The sequence below is a fragment of the Haliotis rufescens genome, unplaced genomic scaffold (assembly GCF_023055435.1).
Source record: "Haliotis rufescens isolate VD_foot unplaced genomic scaffold, xgHalRufe1.0.p SCAF_12, whole genome shotgun sequence".
Taxonomy (NCBI): Eukaryota; Metazoa; Mollusca; class Gastropoda; order Lepetellida; family Haliotidae; genus Haliotis; species Haliotis rufescens.
The window spans coordinates 35,318,389-35,333,417 of NW_025963802.1; the positions used below are offsets into that span (position 1 = coordinate 35,318,389).

The 15,029-nt window shown below is 37.6% G+C and overlaps 1 protein-coding gene across 1 annotated transcript in view; it reads left to right on the forward strand.

Moving 5' to 3' along the window:
- The first annotated feature begins 1,105 nt into the window (after window positions 1–1,105).
- The window catches only part of LOC124136622 (V-type proton ATPase subunit B), a 29,547-nt gene continuing 15,623 nt past the window's right edge, over window positions 1,106–15,029 (forward strand). The window contains exons 1-2 of the mRNA XM_046502601.2: window positions 1,106–1,262; window positions 10,621–10,676. Coding sequence (XP_046358557.1) covers window positions 1,142–1,262; window positions 10,621–10,676 — 177 coding nt within the window. The 5' untranslated portion in view covers window positions 1,106–1,141. The remainder of the gene's footprint in view (window positions 1,263–10,620; window positions 10,677–15,029) is intronic.

Genomic DNA, 15,029 nt, shown 5'->3' on the forward strand with positions numbered 1-15,029 from the left:
TGATGCAGTCCAGGGCTTGGGGTCCATTTAGCAGTTTATTCATCTTGTATGGTGAACCTCACCAAATACATGCACATCTTCAGGAGACTAGGTTTGGTCAAAATATGTGTCAATGCAAGTTTAATTGAAATAACCCAGATACCATCTTGTTTTTAAGCTTACTAACATATTTTTGTATATCAATCTAAAAGAGTTAGTTATTGCCATAACTACACAAGGAGCTGGTTACCCTATCCATGTACTTAAAGTAGCCACTATGCCCCAATTGGCCCTTTTCGCTTTCTAAACCATTTTTGCTTTAAGTACGGTAATGTTAAAAACAAACACATAACTGCATATTAATACATGTATTTCAATCAAAAATTGCATGTTCTCCGATAGCCTTTCCATTTTACTTGTTGCCTTAATGGCGTCAGCACCTTAATCCGATAAATGTTTCTTTGTGTTTAAAATCAAAATAGTTTAATACATATTTAGCATAATGACGTATAATTTTGTAAAATTGTAACCTCTTTTTTTCATTGAAAACATAGTTGTACAGCCAAACTGGTTAAAATCTGATTTGTAAAAAAAACTGCACGAAATAAGGCAATAGCACTTTCGTGAACAGGCGAAAATATTATGCACGTCACGTTGGGTGCAGGGGTCAACTATTCTCCGAACAGCCAAACCAGGATGTGTCTGTTCCGTGTTTGCTTTTCCAAATCAGAACCGGATTCGCTCAGTCCTTGCTTTTATACAGACAATAATTAACTGACTGTTACAGCGTTCATGCTGTAAAAGGTGTTTCACTTACAAATATTTACACAGCATTGTCCAGCGATACATGTCAATACATCGCACCTGAAATAGGCTGAATACCTCATCCGGGTACGCGCTTAAACCTAAAATAATTGCTTCAAGAAAAAATAACTTACAAGTCCTCGCTTTCAAAACAGCTACAAATGCTGAACTAAATCGTATATGAGTATGACTCCGTTAAAATAACTTTATTGAATTGGTAATGAGTGCATTTGAGCAATATGGTAAACTTAGATGCGTTTTATGACTGCGTCATATACACGCGCCTGTTGTGATCAATATTAGAGTTACGTCCCTTCGTGAACTCGTGACACAGCAGTCACATGACAGATTTGCAAAGATGGCGTCGAAAGGTGGGCAGATAGATATGCGCTCGCTGAATGGGCCTCTCAGTGATATTGAAGCAAGAAGAACACACCATCTGGCGGTGTCGAGAAATTACATTTCACAGCCGAGAATAAGTAAGTTAATTTCGTTCACATTGCGTGTTGAGATTAAGTTATAAAGCGGATAGACCAAAACATCGGACGCCGACACATGAACACATGATTCTGCATACATGAATGAAACTCAACTGTGTATGTGGTCATGTGCCGGCTTTGTTTCTTCAACTAAAGCCGGACATAAGTCACATCTGTCTGGTTGACAAACATATGGACCATTTAAATAAATCAAATTGTAATAATTTTCTTTCAGGTTGAATTCTTGAGGTGTTTATTATTGATTATTTGCTATAATTTATGTTACGTGGGGGGGTGAATGTCATTGTCAAATACGCTCAAGTTACCAATGCTATGATCACATAATCCTAGCACTTGATTACATATTATCCCGAAATGATGATTGTATTAACATGTTCTATTTGTTTTTCTTCTGACATTGAGAATACAATAACTGAAATTTAGGAACAAAATCTTTAAATTATTTCTGGTTTGACTTATGAGATTTATGGAACTTCAACAGTGTGTTTGCAAATGTCGTCTTGAAAGTGAAAGTTTGTATCCAACAGCTGTTAACAAGGAAATTATCATTACCTTCAAACCACAGCATCTGTAGTCACTCTATACTCATGACTTATCATGTTATGTGAAACAGATAAACACTAAATTTATCACAGGGTCTACAGTTTCTATTCCTACATGTAACAGTTGTATGTAGATTGTGAAAACTAGATATCATCACAATTGTAGATCTGTTCCAGACTCCATTTGACATGTTTCACAGCTTCAAAATATGCATATAACATGACAAAGGCTGTTCATGAAATATCTTTTCAGTGTTTTATGTTATTTGTGGTAAACGAAACAATCCTACTTGCTCAGTTGATTTATAGTGATAGTTCTCATTGTCCTACATAGATCATGTGCCTGTTTTTATTTGTGTCTATAATATCGGAACATTGATGAAGCTGTACTATAGCTAATAATCATGGTAATACCCAGAAAATCACTTACATGTGTATACCACTTTTTAATAAATACAGCCATGCCCATGCTATCATGACAGTACCCTGCACAATTAGGGGTAGATAACCTTAGTGTTTGAACTTGAAGATCAAGGTGAATGTGCCCTAGTGTTGTGATCATACACAGGATGTGATGTAGGCATGATGAGCTGCTGTTATTAAGCATGGTCTGCTATGTTGTCAAATTAAATAAGTAATATGGAGGCCAGTTACATGTAGATCAGGTATTGTCTTAATTTATATAGCTATGCATTTTTGTAGGTGAGGGTGAGAAAAGTAATTTTTGAATACAGGCTTTCAAATTTCCGTTTCAACTGTAAAACCAGATATATTTTCATAATCAAAACTATGGGCGAAAAAAATTGTTTTAAGAAACAACAATGTGTCTTGAATGGCTTACACAACTGTATTATTTCTTTCAACCGACTATAGCATTATTGTTTGTTTTTTAAAGCATTTTCTGCAAGAATTTGTGGGTTTTTTTAGGGGGGGGGTGTTAAAGTACTCTGAATACTTGCCTTTTTCTATTATGGATGTTTAGTCCTATTTTGTACTTTTTTAAATCAATACATTGTGCATATCTTATCACTACTAACACAAGTACGGTAATGTTCATGTTGTTAAAGATTAAGAAATATTTACACTTTATTTATGTGTGAAGTCATGGTCATTAAGTAATGTTGCTGTAAAGTTTTATCAGACTTTAAATATGTTAAACATGTTACCATAGTTTAAGAGAGGTTGAGCTACGGCTTCTAGGGATTTGTGGGTTGGCATAAAATTTACTGAAGTTTTATGAGATGGATCAACATGATCAGTAAAGCAATAATGATAAAGTACTACCAGAATCACACAAGCATGACACAGCCATCATTCAGCTTCACACAACCCATAACTACAGCCTCATCTCCAACACTGATGGGCATCAGACAATGGACGTTAATCTCGCCTTCATGCACATTTTAATTTCACTCATTTAATTACAGTCTGCATTTTGACATTTTACTGTGCAAGTCTCCAAGCATAAGTGATTAATTATTTCTCATATCAGTTAAAATGGATAATGATTTATATCTTTTCCTGGTTTGTCAAAATAATTGATGAGTTGGTCCCTAATCAAGCAGTCCTATGCCTGGAGGCTATGAACTACACATTTCAGGATGTATTTTGTTCAGTCAGAATTTCTACTCTATATAACTGCATTCAACATTTCCATAACTTGCACTGGAATAGTCCCAGCAGTTGGCTAATGCTTTCAAAACATTACTCGTGTTTGTCATGTACTGCTGTTGCAGACAGTTTGTTGAATCACAACACAGAAGAGTGCAAAACATTGAACATTGTTGAACTTAGGTTTCAGGAGGCTCACAATTAATTTTTGAATATATATACTGTGTTATCATGATTATAATTTGTAAAATAGGTTAGGAGCTGTTAAAAAATTATGCACAATTTGAGACCTGTTATTGAAAATGTGAGCACTTTTTATATAAAATAATTGATTATGCTTGTGGGAATGTTCTCTCTAACAAGATATGGTTAACCGGGAAGGGTTGTGGAATACCATGATGAATGTTAGCATGTTTTTTTTATGATAAAATATTAATAAATTTATTTGATAATTGATCATTCACACCATTTCCCCTTTGTCGTTGGATAGGGAATGCTGATATTACTTGTTGTGTCATGTTACATTTGTTTACAAGATAATATGCTGCAAATATCAAGATCATCAAAAAGAAATATTAATTCCCAAATTTGACCTAAGCAAGCTTTGGAGGCCAAGAGAAACATTTGATGACAATTAAATTTTTCATGAAATTGTTCTCCATGTCTATCATCCTACTCATGGCCTATCTACATGATGTAGATAGGTGGACAGCCCCTGAAGGAGTAAGAGGGGGTCAGTAAGAGGGAGTTGGCATGTGGGTCAGGTTGTTCCAAGTGGGCCGCATGGTCGTTCTTACACTAGTGACACATTCCCATGTTGCTGGCTACCAGGGAATCATAGTGCTTAGTATGTACTGTCGTAAAACATTTGTAGATATGACTAGGGCAGTAGACATGAACAGTTTTGCCACGGATTCTGAGATTTATCTAGGGTTCAAAACTTAGTGCCCTGGAGTCAATTGGGAAAAATTGATTTTGTTGAATTATTGGATTTTTTTTTTAAAGTTCCTACTTTCCTATATTCAGAGGTATTTTCACTTTAATTTAACATGTTCTAGATTCCCTTCAATTGACTTATTGGATTTCATCACTAAAAGCGCTTCTTCTTCTTCATGTTCATTGGTCCTGTCGTCAGAGAACATGGTGAAGTAAGACTCACCTGTACAAAACCACAACATAACTTTGAAGGGGCGGTTGGGTAGCATAGTGGTTAAAGTGTTCGCACGTCACACCCAAGACCCAGGTTCAATTCCCGACATGGGTACAATGTGTGAAGCCCATTTCTAGTGTCTCCCGTTGTGATATTCCTGGAATATTGCTAAAAGCGGCGTAAAACCATACTCACTCACATTACTTTGAACTATATTGACATGAACTGGAAAATTTGTAACTCAAATTTGGGACCCTTTACTGGCTTTAACTGAAGACTTGAGGACGAATATCGGCCTCTGAGCAGGTCTAGATAAAAATCCCTTAGTTTTGTTTTACGTATCTTTTTATTCTCCACTACGACTCCTGTCTTGTGGAGAAATCTTCCAATACAGCATGTAAGACACTGACAATATGGGCTTGTTTAAATCAAGACTTAAATACATCTCTTTTCCCAGTATTACACAGGCACAACTGTTGATCAGTTTTCCTTCCTTCACTTGTATATACTTGGTGTTCACGCTGCAGAACATTGAGCATACCCTAGGGCGTGGAGTGTGCATGTATAAAGTATGCATTATCGATATGAGAATCAGAAGGCACAATCTACATACACACTTCATTCCTTCACGTCCCTCAAGAAAGAAACATTGTAGTGGCTATCAACTTAAGCCAAAGACGATACAGGCTGTTTTCATAAATATTCACAAAGGTTTTGTGAGTTCTTGGTCTCAAACAGACAAGGGATATTATTTTTGGAGTTATAAATGATATGGATCAAATTTGCATCTGTAACAAAAAGGCCACAATAGTTTTTCCTGTGTGTTTATATCCTAGTTGCCATAAAACTGATGTTAGTGAAAGTGAAGTCTTTGTTTGTATTGCATGCTAGATAGGAATCTTGAAGAAGGCGTACAATGGCAAATGTCTTTTATGACCTTTAACCAGATGACCTTGTCCAGGGTTCATTATATCATACCATGCCTATTGGTTAAAATAGTTGAATGGTTCAAGTTTTTATTATTTTACGGTGTTTACATTTGCCCGGCATGGCTGGCGTTAAAGTTTCCATTGTTGATACTCGTGAACAAAGTTGTCAAATCATTTTCTTTTAAAGCAGGGATTAAAGTGCATTGTTTATCAAGTGTGCATACGGATGCTCGTGAAGATGTTTAGGTGTGCGTAGAGTTGATGTGTTCCAACTAGGACATGTAGAAGAATACTTTTGATCTATTTTGCGAACTTGGTGACTCATTTCACCATCAGCAAGATAACAAGTACATGTAGTTGGAATTTGCCAACTCCTCCCTCGTACCTGTAGTTTTGTATGATACTGGTATGTTAAAACTTAAATATAAAGGAAGTCCTTAGATCATGTTGGATTACTATGCTGTTTATGTTACTTTCTAACCCAGCATACCTCATGCTTGTGACAGCAGATAGTGTGATAGCTGAATTGATCATGTTTTCAGGGGTTGAATTGCACTTGGGACAACTGGTTGTGGTGGTGAGCTGTTTCACGTCTCAACTCCTATCCAGGTCTGCTCTTGTCTTGATATGTTGTTTTCAATCCAAGAAGCTGAAATTGTCCCTTCTGCTATCATCTGCTGCCTTGTGACATCCACCAGTATGTGGTGGCAGTGTTCCGGTTGCAGCTGAACATGTTCAACGTTTAATGTCAAGTGTATGGTGTTAAAGGAAGCGATTTGTGTATGATCCTACTTTGGTGTGTTTGAGATTGTAAAAGTAGGTTAAAGTGCTCATTATTCATCATATCTCAGGCTAAGCTGTGTGAGTGTGAAGATGAGGCTTCGCTGTTAATCTCCTCCATGGATGAAAGCACACAGTCCTGATCACACATGTAGACATCTGCATGATCAGATTAAAAATGTGAGCATTTCTAGAACTTTATTTCTCCCACAAGCAGAGCTCCCAACAAGCTGCATATTGGCAATATGTACACACACTAATTGACCATCACCCCAAGTTTGTGTTGCTTGGGAACAATTATGCTTGAAGAAAATAAACAACCTAATGGTATAATGACACTGTGTCACTCTTCACCTTGTGTGCCTGTATGTCTTTGTCGTGTTTACAGATCTTTACTCACTGAACTGATGCAAGCATCGCATATACCGTATTCGACATAATAAGCGCTCACGGCGATATTTGCCAACATATTGGCAAGTGAACAATCCCAATTAGAATCCCTTCCGATTGGTCAATGTACACAAGACTTATTTATTCGTGTATAATACGCACTCATGTGTTATATGCACCCTTAATTATGGGAATTAATTTCTGGAAAAATATATCTGTCGTATATAAACAGTTCAGACCGTCAGCATAAACCACGAAATTTATTTTTCAACTCTGTTTTTTCCACCCAAATAATATTCTAATAAGAGCTCCCTATTTCTAATTTTGAGAGCGCCCTGGGCGCTTATTACGTCGAATACGGTACATGAATTCAAAGTCTACGTCAGTGTATAATGAAAAAAGTGATACTTCTTGCTTATTGTATAACTTAGACATATATTGCTGTTATGATCGTATGCAATATGTGACACACATGGGGCATCACATCGTTAGATACAAATAGAAGGTCTATAAAACAGCATGTTAAGCTGACTGATGTTTGAAACAGGCTCACTCATTGGTTTACAAATACCCAATAGACTGGACCCAAGAGAGCAAAACATAATTTAATGCCCAAAGAAAAATATCAATACACAAAGTGAATAATTCCATGTGAGTAAATACATGGAAAAACACCTGAAAAGAAAAGGCACTGTTTGGGGTCCTCTCTCTTATTTATTTACTGGAAAATAAAATCTATGAAAGCAGGTTATTTAATTGATTTTACCCTACACTCGTGTGATCAGGTTTAGTTGACATTAGTCTTTGTAGTAGACTGTTAAATATTTCATTGGTCATAAAATTGTGACATGAAAAGTTTATGAGCAAAGAGTTGCATAAGTCATGAGCTGGTGATAGTGCCCGCTTTGTCAATGCCAACCTCGTTACAGATGTTGCTCAAAGAGCTAAACCACGTCAAGTAGTTAGATGCCTTTGTGCTGTATAATACTTATGTAATTGCAAAGACTTATTTAGATCCATCAGTGGAATAGTTATTTCATTACGGTTGCTTCAATCCTCATCTTGTGTTCCCAATACAGAGTGTCTGGTGAAGCACTGCCTGCTTTAATCAATAGTACTATCTTGGGAAATGGTGAGATGTACATGGGAGTTATGGTTCTTTATTACCCAGCTGGGGCTGGAGATGTGGTATAACTAACTATTACTGTATAATGTTCAGTGGTTCCAGATTCCTTGTGTTAACATGTTAAATTCAGTTGATTTCCATCGATTTGGAGGAGCATTTTATCTATGATGGAGTAACAGCTGCCATTTCTTATTTTGGTTATCAGGCCAAGATATTTCATGCAAGGGTTTTATGAAACTTTGACACTCAACCAAACATGCCAAATGTAAAGAATATTTTTAAACCCTTCCCACATGTCCCAAACATGCCACATGCTCCAATATGTTTGTCATGACTTTCCACAGACAAACCATTTGAGTTTAGTTTTCTATCATAAACATGTTGAAGAAATTATGATGAATCATCATAATCAGACAATAAAGAAAGTATGTTTCTCTTGTGTGGTCATACAGCAAAACCCATAAATATGGCAAATTGCTACTAGTCCTTACGATACCTTAACTATTGGGCAGTTTGGCCAGTGCCAATTTCTAACACTGCTTTAGGGTAACCTTCCACTTATCCTGTACAGAATGTCTTTACCACGTTTGGATATCCCATCCTTAATTTACTGCTGGGAACATTAGTTTTATCTAAGGACCATGTTATGTTACATTGAGAAATGTCCATGGAATACTGTTTATCATGTTTATCATCCAAAACTTGGGGGAGGTTAAGCCATATCTCCTAGGAGATGAGGTGAGGTGAGGTGAAATTGGGTTTAACGTCGCGTCCAAGATTATTGCACTTATATAGCGACGTGCATGCACGTGTATGTGTCTAGGAGATGAAATGTGTTGCAGACCATTGTGATGTCATTAGTTACCATGACATCACAATCAAATAACATCAAACCGCTGAAGTTGGTAGCTGTGCTTTTTGCATTGAGGACTCTTAGTACAGTTTCCAAGCCAAAGAAATTGAATGATTTGGATGATAAATAGAATCTCACCACCATGTCTTTTCATATCAAATATTTTGACTCCTCATCATGATCAAAAGGCACAAGGGTGAGATTCTCTATGTACTAACTGATTGTTGAGAGACAAATTTAGAACAAGCACCCAATCACAGAGTAGAGTACAGCCTAATCCGTCCTGAGTCAGGGCTCAAGCAGTGGGTCGTGGACCATATCTGTACTGATTGCTGAGAACAAAGTCTGCCAAATCCATTGTTATCTTATACTGTCTTTTTGTCATGTTTATGAGGGAATCGCATCAGAGCAGTATTTGGAAGCTGTTAAGAAACTGATCATGCTGATGCGGAATTACGGACAATTTGCACCAAACCATAAACAGCTAAGTTTTGCTAAGTGTGAGCAAATAGCTCAATGGGTGAATACAAGTTTGACAATTACTTCTGATCTGAAAGAGACTTGATAGGAATATGAGACAATATGTCTCCAGCTCGGAGAGAGTGCACATTGTGGGCAGGAGCGTCTCTCACTGTGGTTATTGATCAACACGAATAAGGGACGCTGGTATTCATCATTTGAAAGTCAACCGCTGCTGCAGGGAAGCATTGATTGTCATCGATCCTGATCAAATCTGCCTGATGGAGGCCTAAACCCTGTGTGGGGGACGGTCAACATACACCACAGGCCTCTTTTATACTGTACCCCTGATTTTGGTAACTGTGTAGGTCCCCGATATCTGATACCCCATGGGTATTACAGGGTGGAGTGGGTCCCCTATTTCAGATACCCCATGGGTATTACAGGGTGGAGTTGGTCCCGATTTCTGGTACTCCATGGAGATTACAGGATGGAGTGGGTCCCCTATTTCAGATACCCCATCGTTATTACAGGGTGGAGTAGGTCCCCTATTTGTGATACCCCATGGGTATGACAGGGTGGAGTAGGTCCCCTATTTCTGATTCCCCTTTAGGGATTACAGGGAGGAGTAGGTCCCATATTTCAGATACCCTATGGGTATGACAGGGTGGAGTAGGTCCCCTATTTCTGATTCCCCTTTAGGGATTACAGGGAGGAGTAGGTATATTTCAGATACCCCATGGGTATTACAGGAGATCAAGAGATAGGTACAAAATATCCGATTGGGATTTTATTTTAATCAAGGCCCTGGCAAAACGTATTTAGATACATGTATAAAACAATCTGGTCATGCATACACTGAAGTTGATTTAAGTCATATCTTTATTCAACCATATAAAAAGTCAGAAGGAATGGGTGCATAGTCAGAAAGAAATTAGTGACTTTTAGTGTAACCATTGAGTACGAGATTTTTTTCATTAAACAATATATCACATGACTAACCACGGGTCCGGGTAGTCCTGTGGGTACCCGTCCCACCCCTAACAGATAGGCTAACATCTAGTCTCTGAAATGAACCTATTTTACAGGAAAATAACAGTTGTTAGATTATATTAAGAAAATATGATGAAAAGAAGCCAAGAGATTCAATTTTTAAGGAAAAACTTGCTAAGTATTAAAGACTTTCAGGAGTTGTATTGGATATATTTGTTTCAGGGTCTGTATGACAGACTATGGTACAGACAATAACCATAATGTCAGCTATTTGCTTCTTTGCATCTTGATCTTATGTAAACATGGTCAGCCGCACAAGGCAGACTAATTACATTTTAGACTCAGAATAAACTTGTTTCAAAGCCCACATGAGCTGTTCGTCTAAACTGTTTTCCCCCAACTATGACCCTGGTAATTATATTCAAGCTGCATTATGATGCCTATGAATAATTCCGCCATATGTTGCTATCATCCAGTATTAACTGTCTGCATATTATTTTCCAGCCTACAAAACAGTGTCGGGCGTAAATGGACCTTTGGTTATCTTGGACGATGTCAAGGTAAGCTGCTTTTTGGTGTTTTCTGGGGCTGGGTGCAAAGGTATGATCACTGTGCAGAGTGGCCTCCCTTAGCTGCTTAAGGGAGGCCACTGGGATGGATTCATTGATTCCAGATTCATCTTAGTTATGATCCAAGGTGTATGAACGCATACTGTGGCTTCCCCCAACTGGTAAACTACCACTAGCATTATCTAAGCTGGTGGTGCAAGGGATCTGGGAATTTTGAATTTTGAACAAAATCTGTTCCAGATAGCGTTGGAAAAAAAAATTCCCTCAGGTTTACATTCGACATACTGGACGTTCTGAAAGATAAGTGTTTTTGTCACAAGACCATTGTTATTCTCCTTCCTCCTACCAGGTTCCATGAAAAATATTTTATGTCTTGAACATGTCAAAGATCAGGCTGAAAATTGAATTTTTCAAATTGACATCAACTTCTGACTGATCGGGTGACACATTATGCTGCTTGTTTTAATAATGACCTGACGTTGAGGAACATCTGGTGTCAGCTGAATATTATGCACAAAGATTAGCCATCAGTTTAGTGGACATCTGTTGGATACCTGATCTGAAAACTCTCATCTGTTAACCAGACCGCCCACGGTCCTCAAGTTACCTGTAAATAAATGTTCAGAAGTGAAGTGAATGATATACCCACTGTAATTACCCGTCTAGGATTCATAGATGGTTCAATATGTTTTCTGTATCCAACATGTCCCATTGGTACTAGTCTTTTTACAATTTCTGTGAAATGTTTTATTTTTACACAAGGTTTATGAGCGAAGGCTGAAATTATTGAGTGGTTGGATGCCACAATTACCAGTATTCATTCACCAGTATTCCACCAGTATAGGCGGGATCGTGATTGGCTTCAGTTGAAGTACTTGGTGGGGAGTCAAACACAGTGAAGGTTGCCATGCTGACTAGTTTGAAGGTCACTGTGATAATGTAGTAATATGGCTGCCTACGCTGTGAAGGTTGCCATGATCTTGGTGTTAAATTGCTGACTAGTTTGAAGGTCACTGTGATATTGAAGTAATATTGCTGCCTACACAGTGAACATGGTGAAGGTCACCATGATATTGGTGTTAAATTGCTGACTAGTTTAAGGTCACTGTGATATTGAACATGATTGAAGTAATATTGCTGTCTACACAGTGAAGATCACCATGATATTGGTGTTGAAGGGGCACTGATCTAACGCAATTCCCCGGGACTGGTTGTTGCCTTTGTTATTGTTTTTTCCCAGTGAGTACCCGGATGTATAGCAGAAATCTAGACTAGTTCGAGACCTCTGCTGCGCCATTCGTAAGCGCATCAGTCACTTTTATGGATAGTAATAAGGGCGTATGGTCACATTGATCAACAAAATGAAATACAGTTTTCGAGATAATAAGGAAATGTAGGTATCTTTGTGGGTAGCATTGGTATTGGTGACGAAGTTTTAATAAGTCACTTGCTTGGTCATTTTGCGATTTTCGTTTACACTATTTTGACTTGCAACACAAAGTAAATATTTCACCTGAGCATATGCTTTTTTATAGTGTGTATATTTTTTTACTGTCAATATGTGTAACATTTTCAAATTTATTAAACTGACTAAAAACATTTCCATTTGTATTATTATGATAACGAATTCCAAACATTTTGATGTTTAATGTCATCACCAAGAGACTGAAAATGTTACGTTGAAAAGTACATTTCTATGTTGTTTGGCTTCTAATCTTACATAATAATCTGTTGTGATGTTTGTGGGCCCTTTTGATCATCTTAATCAATCTGGACAGATTTTTTAGTCAAAATGACTGAAATATTTACACATTTTATAAATTCCCTGAGAGAATCACATTTTACAAATTGACGGTAATATATACACGCTTACAAAGGAAAAGACCTGTGAAAACAACATCTATCGTGTATTGAAGAATTTCCCAACCAAGACATAGAGAAACAAGAACGAATCGGTTCAAATGAAGGAAAACAAAATGCAAATACCATAATTGCAACCTACCAAATTTATGTGTATAAATTTCAGGAGCTTCTTTGTTCGAGGAATGTATCCGTGAATATCCACTCGTCTGCAGCTGTACAAAGAAACTTATTCGATGTCATGTGTCTCTGTAACAATCAAATATGTTAAAAGATATATATCGTTTCGGGATATTATAACCCGTGTTCGTTCCTCAACTGATCACTTGGATTGTTTCAGGTGTTTCACATAGGTGTCAAGTCTCAAGGGTCGGCCACGTGCATATTACATAACACACATTTCACCTCACTTCAAACCTGGATTTAGATTGAATAATTACACAATAAATGCCAAATTGGAACCTTTGTCAGGTAATCTAAGTGGTGCTACCACTAACTGTACCTGTAATAAATTCATTAACTGAGCATCAAGTGAATGACGACAAATACACAAGTGTAGGGTTATACGAGAAAACGTGGATGACAACAAGGGAGTAGTAATCGTATTATAACCATCTGGGGTATTTCCAAATTCGATGAGCTCCGCCTTTCTTTTTGTCTGTTTGTTTAGGCTGAAGAAATTAATTTACATGCGCCCTTTGTCGAAATCTTTAAAGATCACAGTTAACAAATCAGTGTTTATACAAAAATTCGTAAAACAAATATTGCCTCCAGCCTCCAAGTTTATTTAGCTGTCCTTGCAGGCGGTAGCACAGTCACTGGTCACGCTCAGTTGCGTTGCGTATCATCCGGGTACTCACGGGGGAAAAAACAATAACAAAGGCAACAACCAGTCCCGGAAATTGTGTTAGATCAGTGCCCCTTTAAATTGCTGACAAGTTTGAAGGTCACTGTGATATTGAAGTAATATTGCCCTATACTGTGAAGGTCACCATGATATTGGTGTTAAATTGCTGCCCACACTGTGACCGGGAATGGATTTTTTTCACCTCAGTATTAATTATCCTTTACCTCAGAGAACAAGTACATAATGTTTTACACGAGTTCAGTAATTTCCTTCAACCAATAAACCTGCCTGTGAATATTGTGAGATAAAGCAGTGAGTAACACCCCTCTGTAATGATGCTGTTCACATCCTACTGTGCAGACACTGTTCAGTGCAGGTAGGTGCCTGTGTAGAAAGTTGTGAAACACTGACCCGGCTTTGGGGATGTTTTGTTATTGAAGCTGACTCTGAACAACAGCCAGTGTGTTCTAGGTTCATGTCAGCCCTGGCTCTACACAACAACCAGTGACTTAACAGGTGCCCTTTGTGTGTCCAGGAGTTGGGAACTGTGTGTGAACATATCTTAGGAATTTTGTATTACTGTTACCCTGAAATCAGAAGGCAATTTATTTTTGTGAATTAACAATTTTTTGAAGAGACAAAATAGGACCACCCAAAACAGTAATTACAGGGATTCATCTAGGTGGGCAGGCAACTTGGGGGGGAAATCATGATATTGAATATATGAGACTTTTTTGTGGATTTTATTTATAATTTTTCAATGTTCACATTTTCGTAAATTCAGAGGAGGTACACTGAGCAGGTCTAGATGAATCCCAGAATTTGCTGTTATCATTAAGCATGTTAAAATGATTTATTTCATTATTCTAAGCCCGTTTTCATATTTCTGCAATAGTTTATACTGCTGACAGTTGACCAGGTATTTCCTTGACCCATGTTGAGTGTTAGAGGTACCTCTGTTGTGCCTAAATGTTGTGGCCATTTTCAGAAGATGCAATAATTACAGAATCAGTTGTTTTCCTCATGCGGATGCCTTCATGAGCATGGTAGAATAAGTCTCTTGTAACCATGGTAACTTAGGTTAGTTGTAACATTCAACTTTAATGGATGAATTCAGTGTTTGAAATTACTGTATTCGATCTTACAATCCCACCCGGACACGTAGAAAACTGACTCTGGCAGCCGCTTATTAAAGCTGTACACAGTAAGTTAAGTTTGTTTTAGTTGATCGAACATTAGTTGAGAGGCTTAGTTCAAACATCAATGAAACTAAGATGACCCCTGACACGCTACTAACAAGAAAATAGGGACTGTTTTGTATATTTCAGTCTTAGTAGGCAGCGCTTGTATAAAGATTTCTTACAGATTAGTCTAGAATTTGGTCGCGCTTAATAAAATCTCATTAAAATGAGATCTAAGTTCTCGCTGCCATTAAACAAAGATCTGAGGACAACCCATTACAGATCACATCAGTATGACCTTTCATGAACTTTGACTGACCACTGAAATGACTAACAAATCGACATTAGCCAATTAGAAAGCAGCTTTCTCACGCACTACGGCACTCGTTTCAACCTGGAGCCTTCCATTTCAGACTACGCTTGAAAAATATGTTGAAACAGTTCTCGATTAAAACT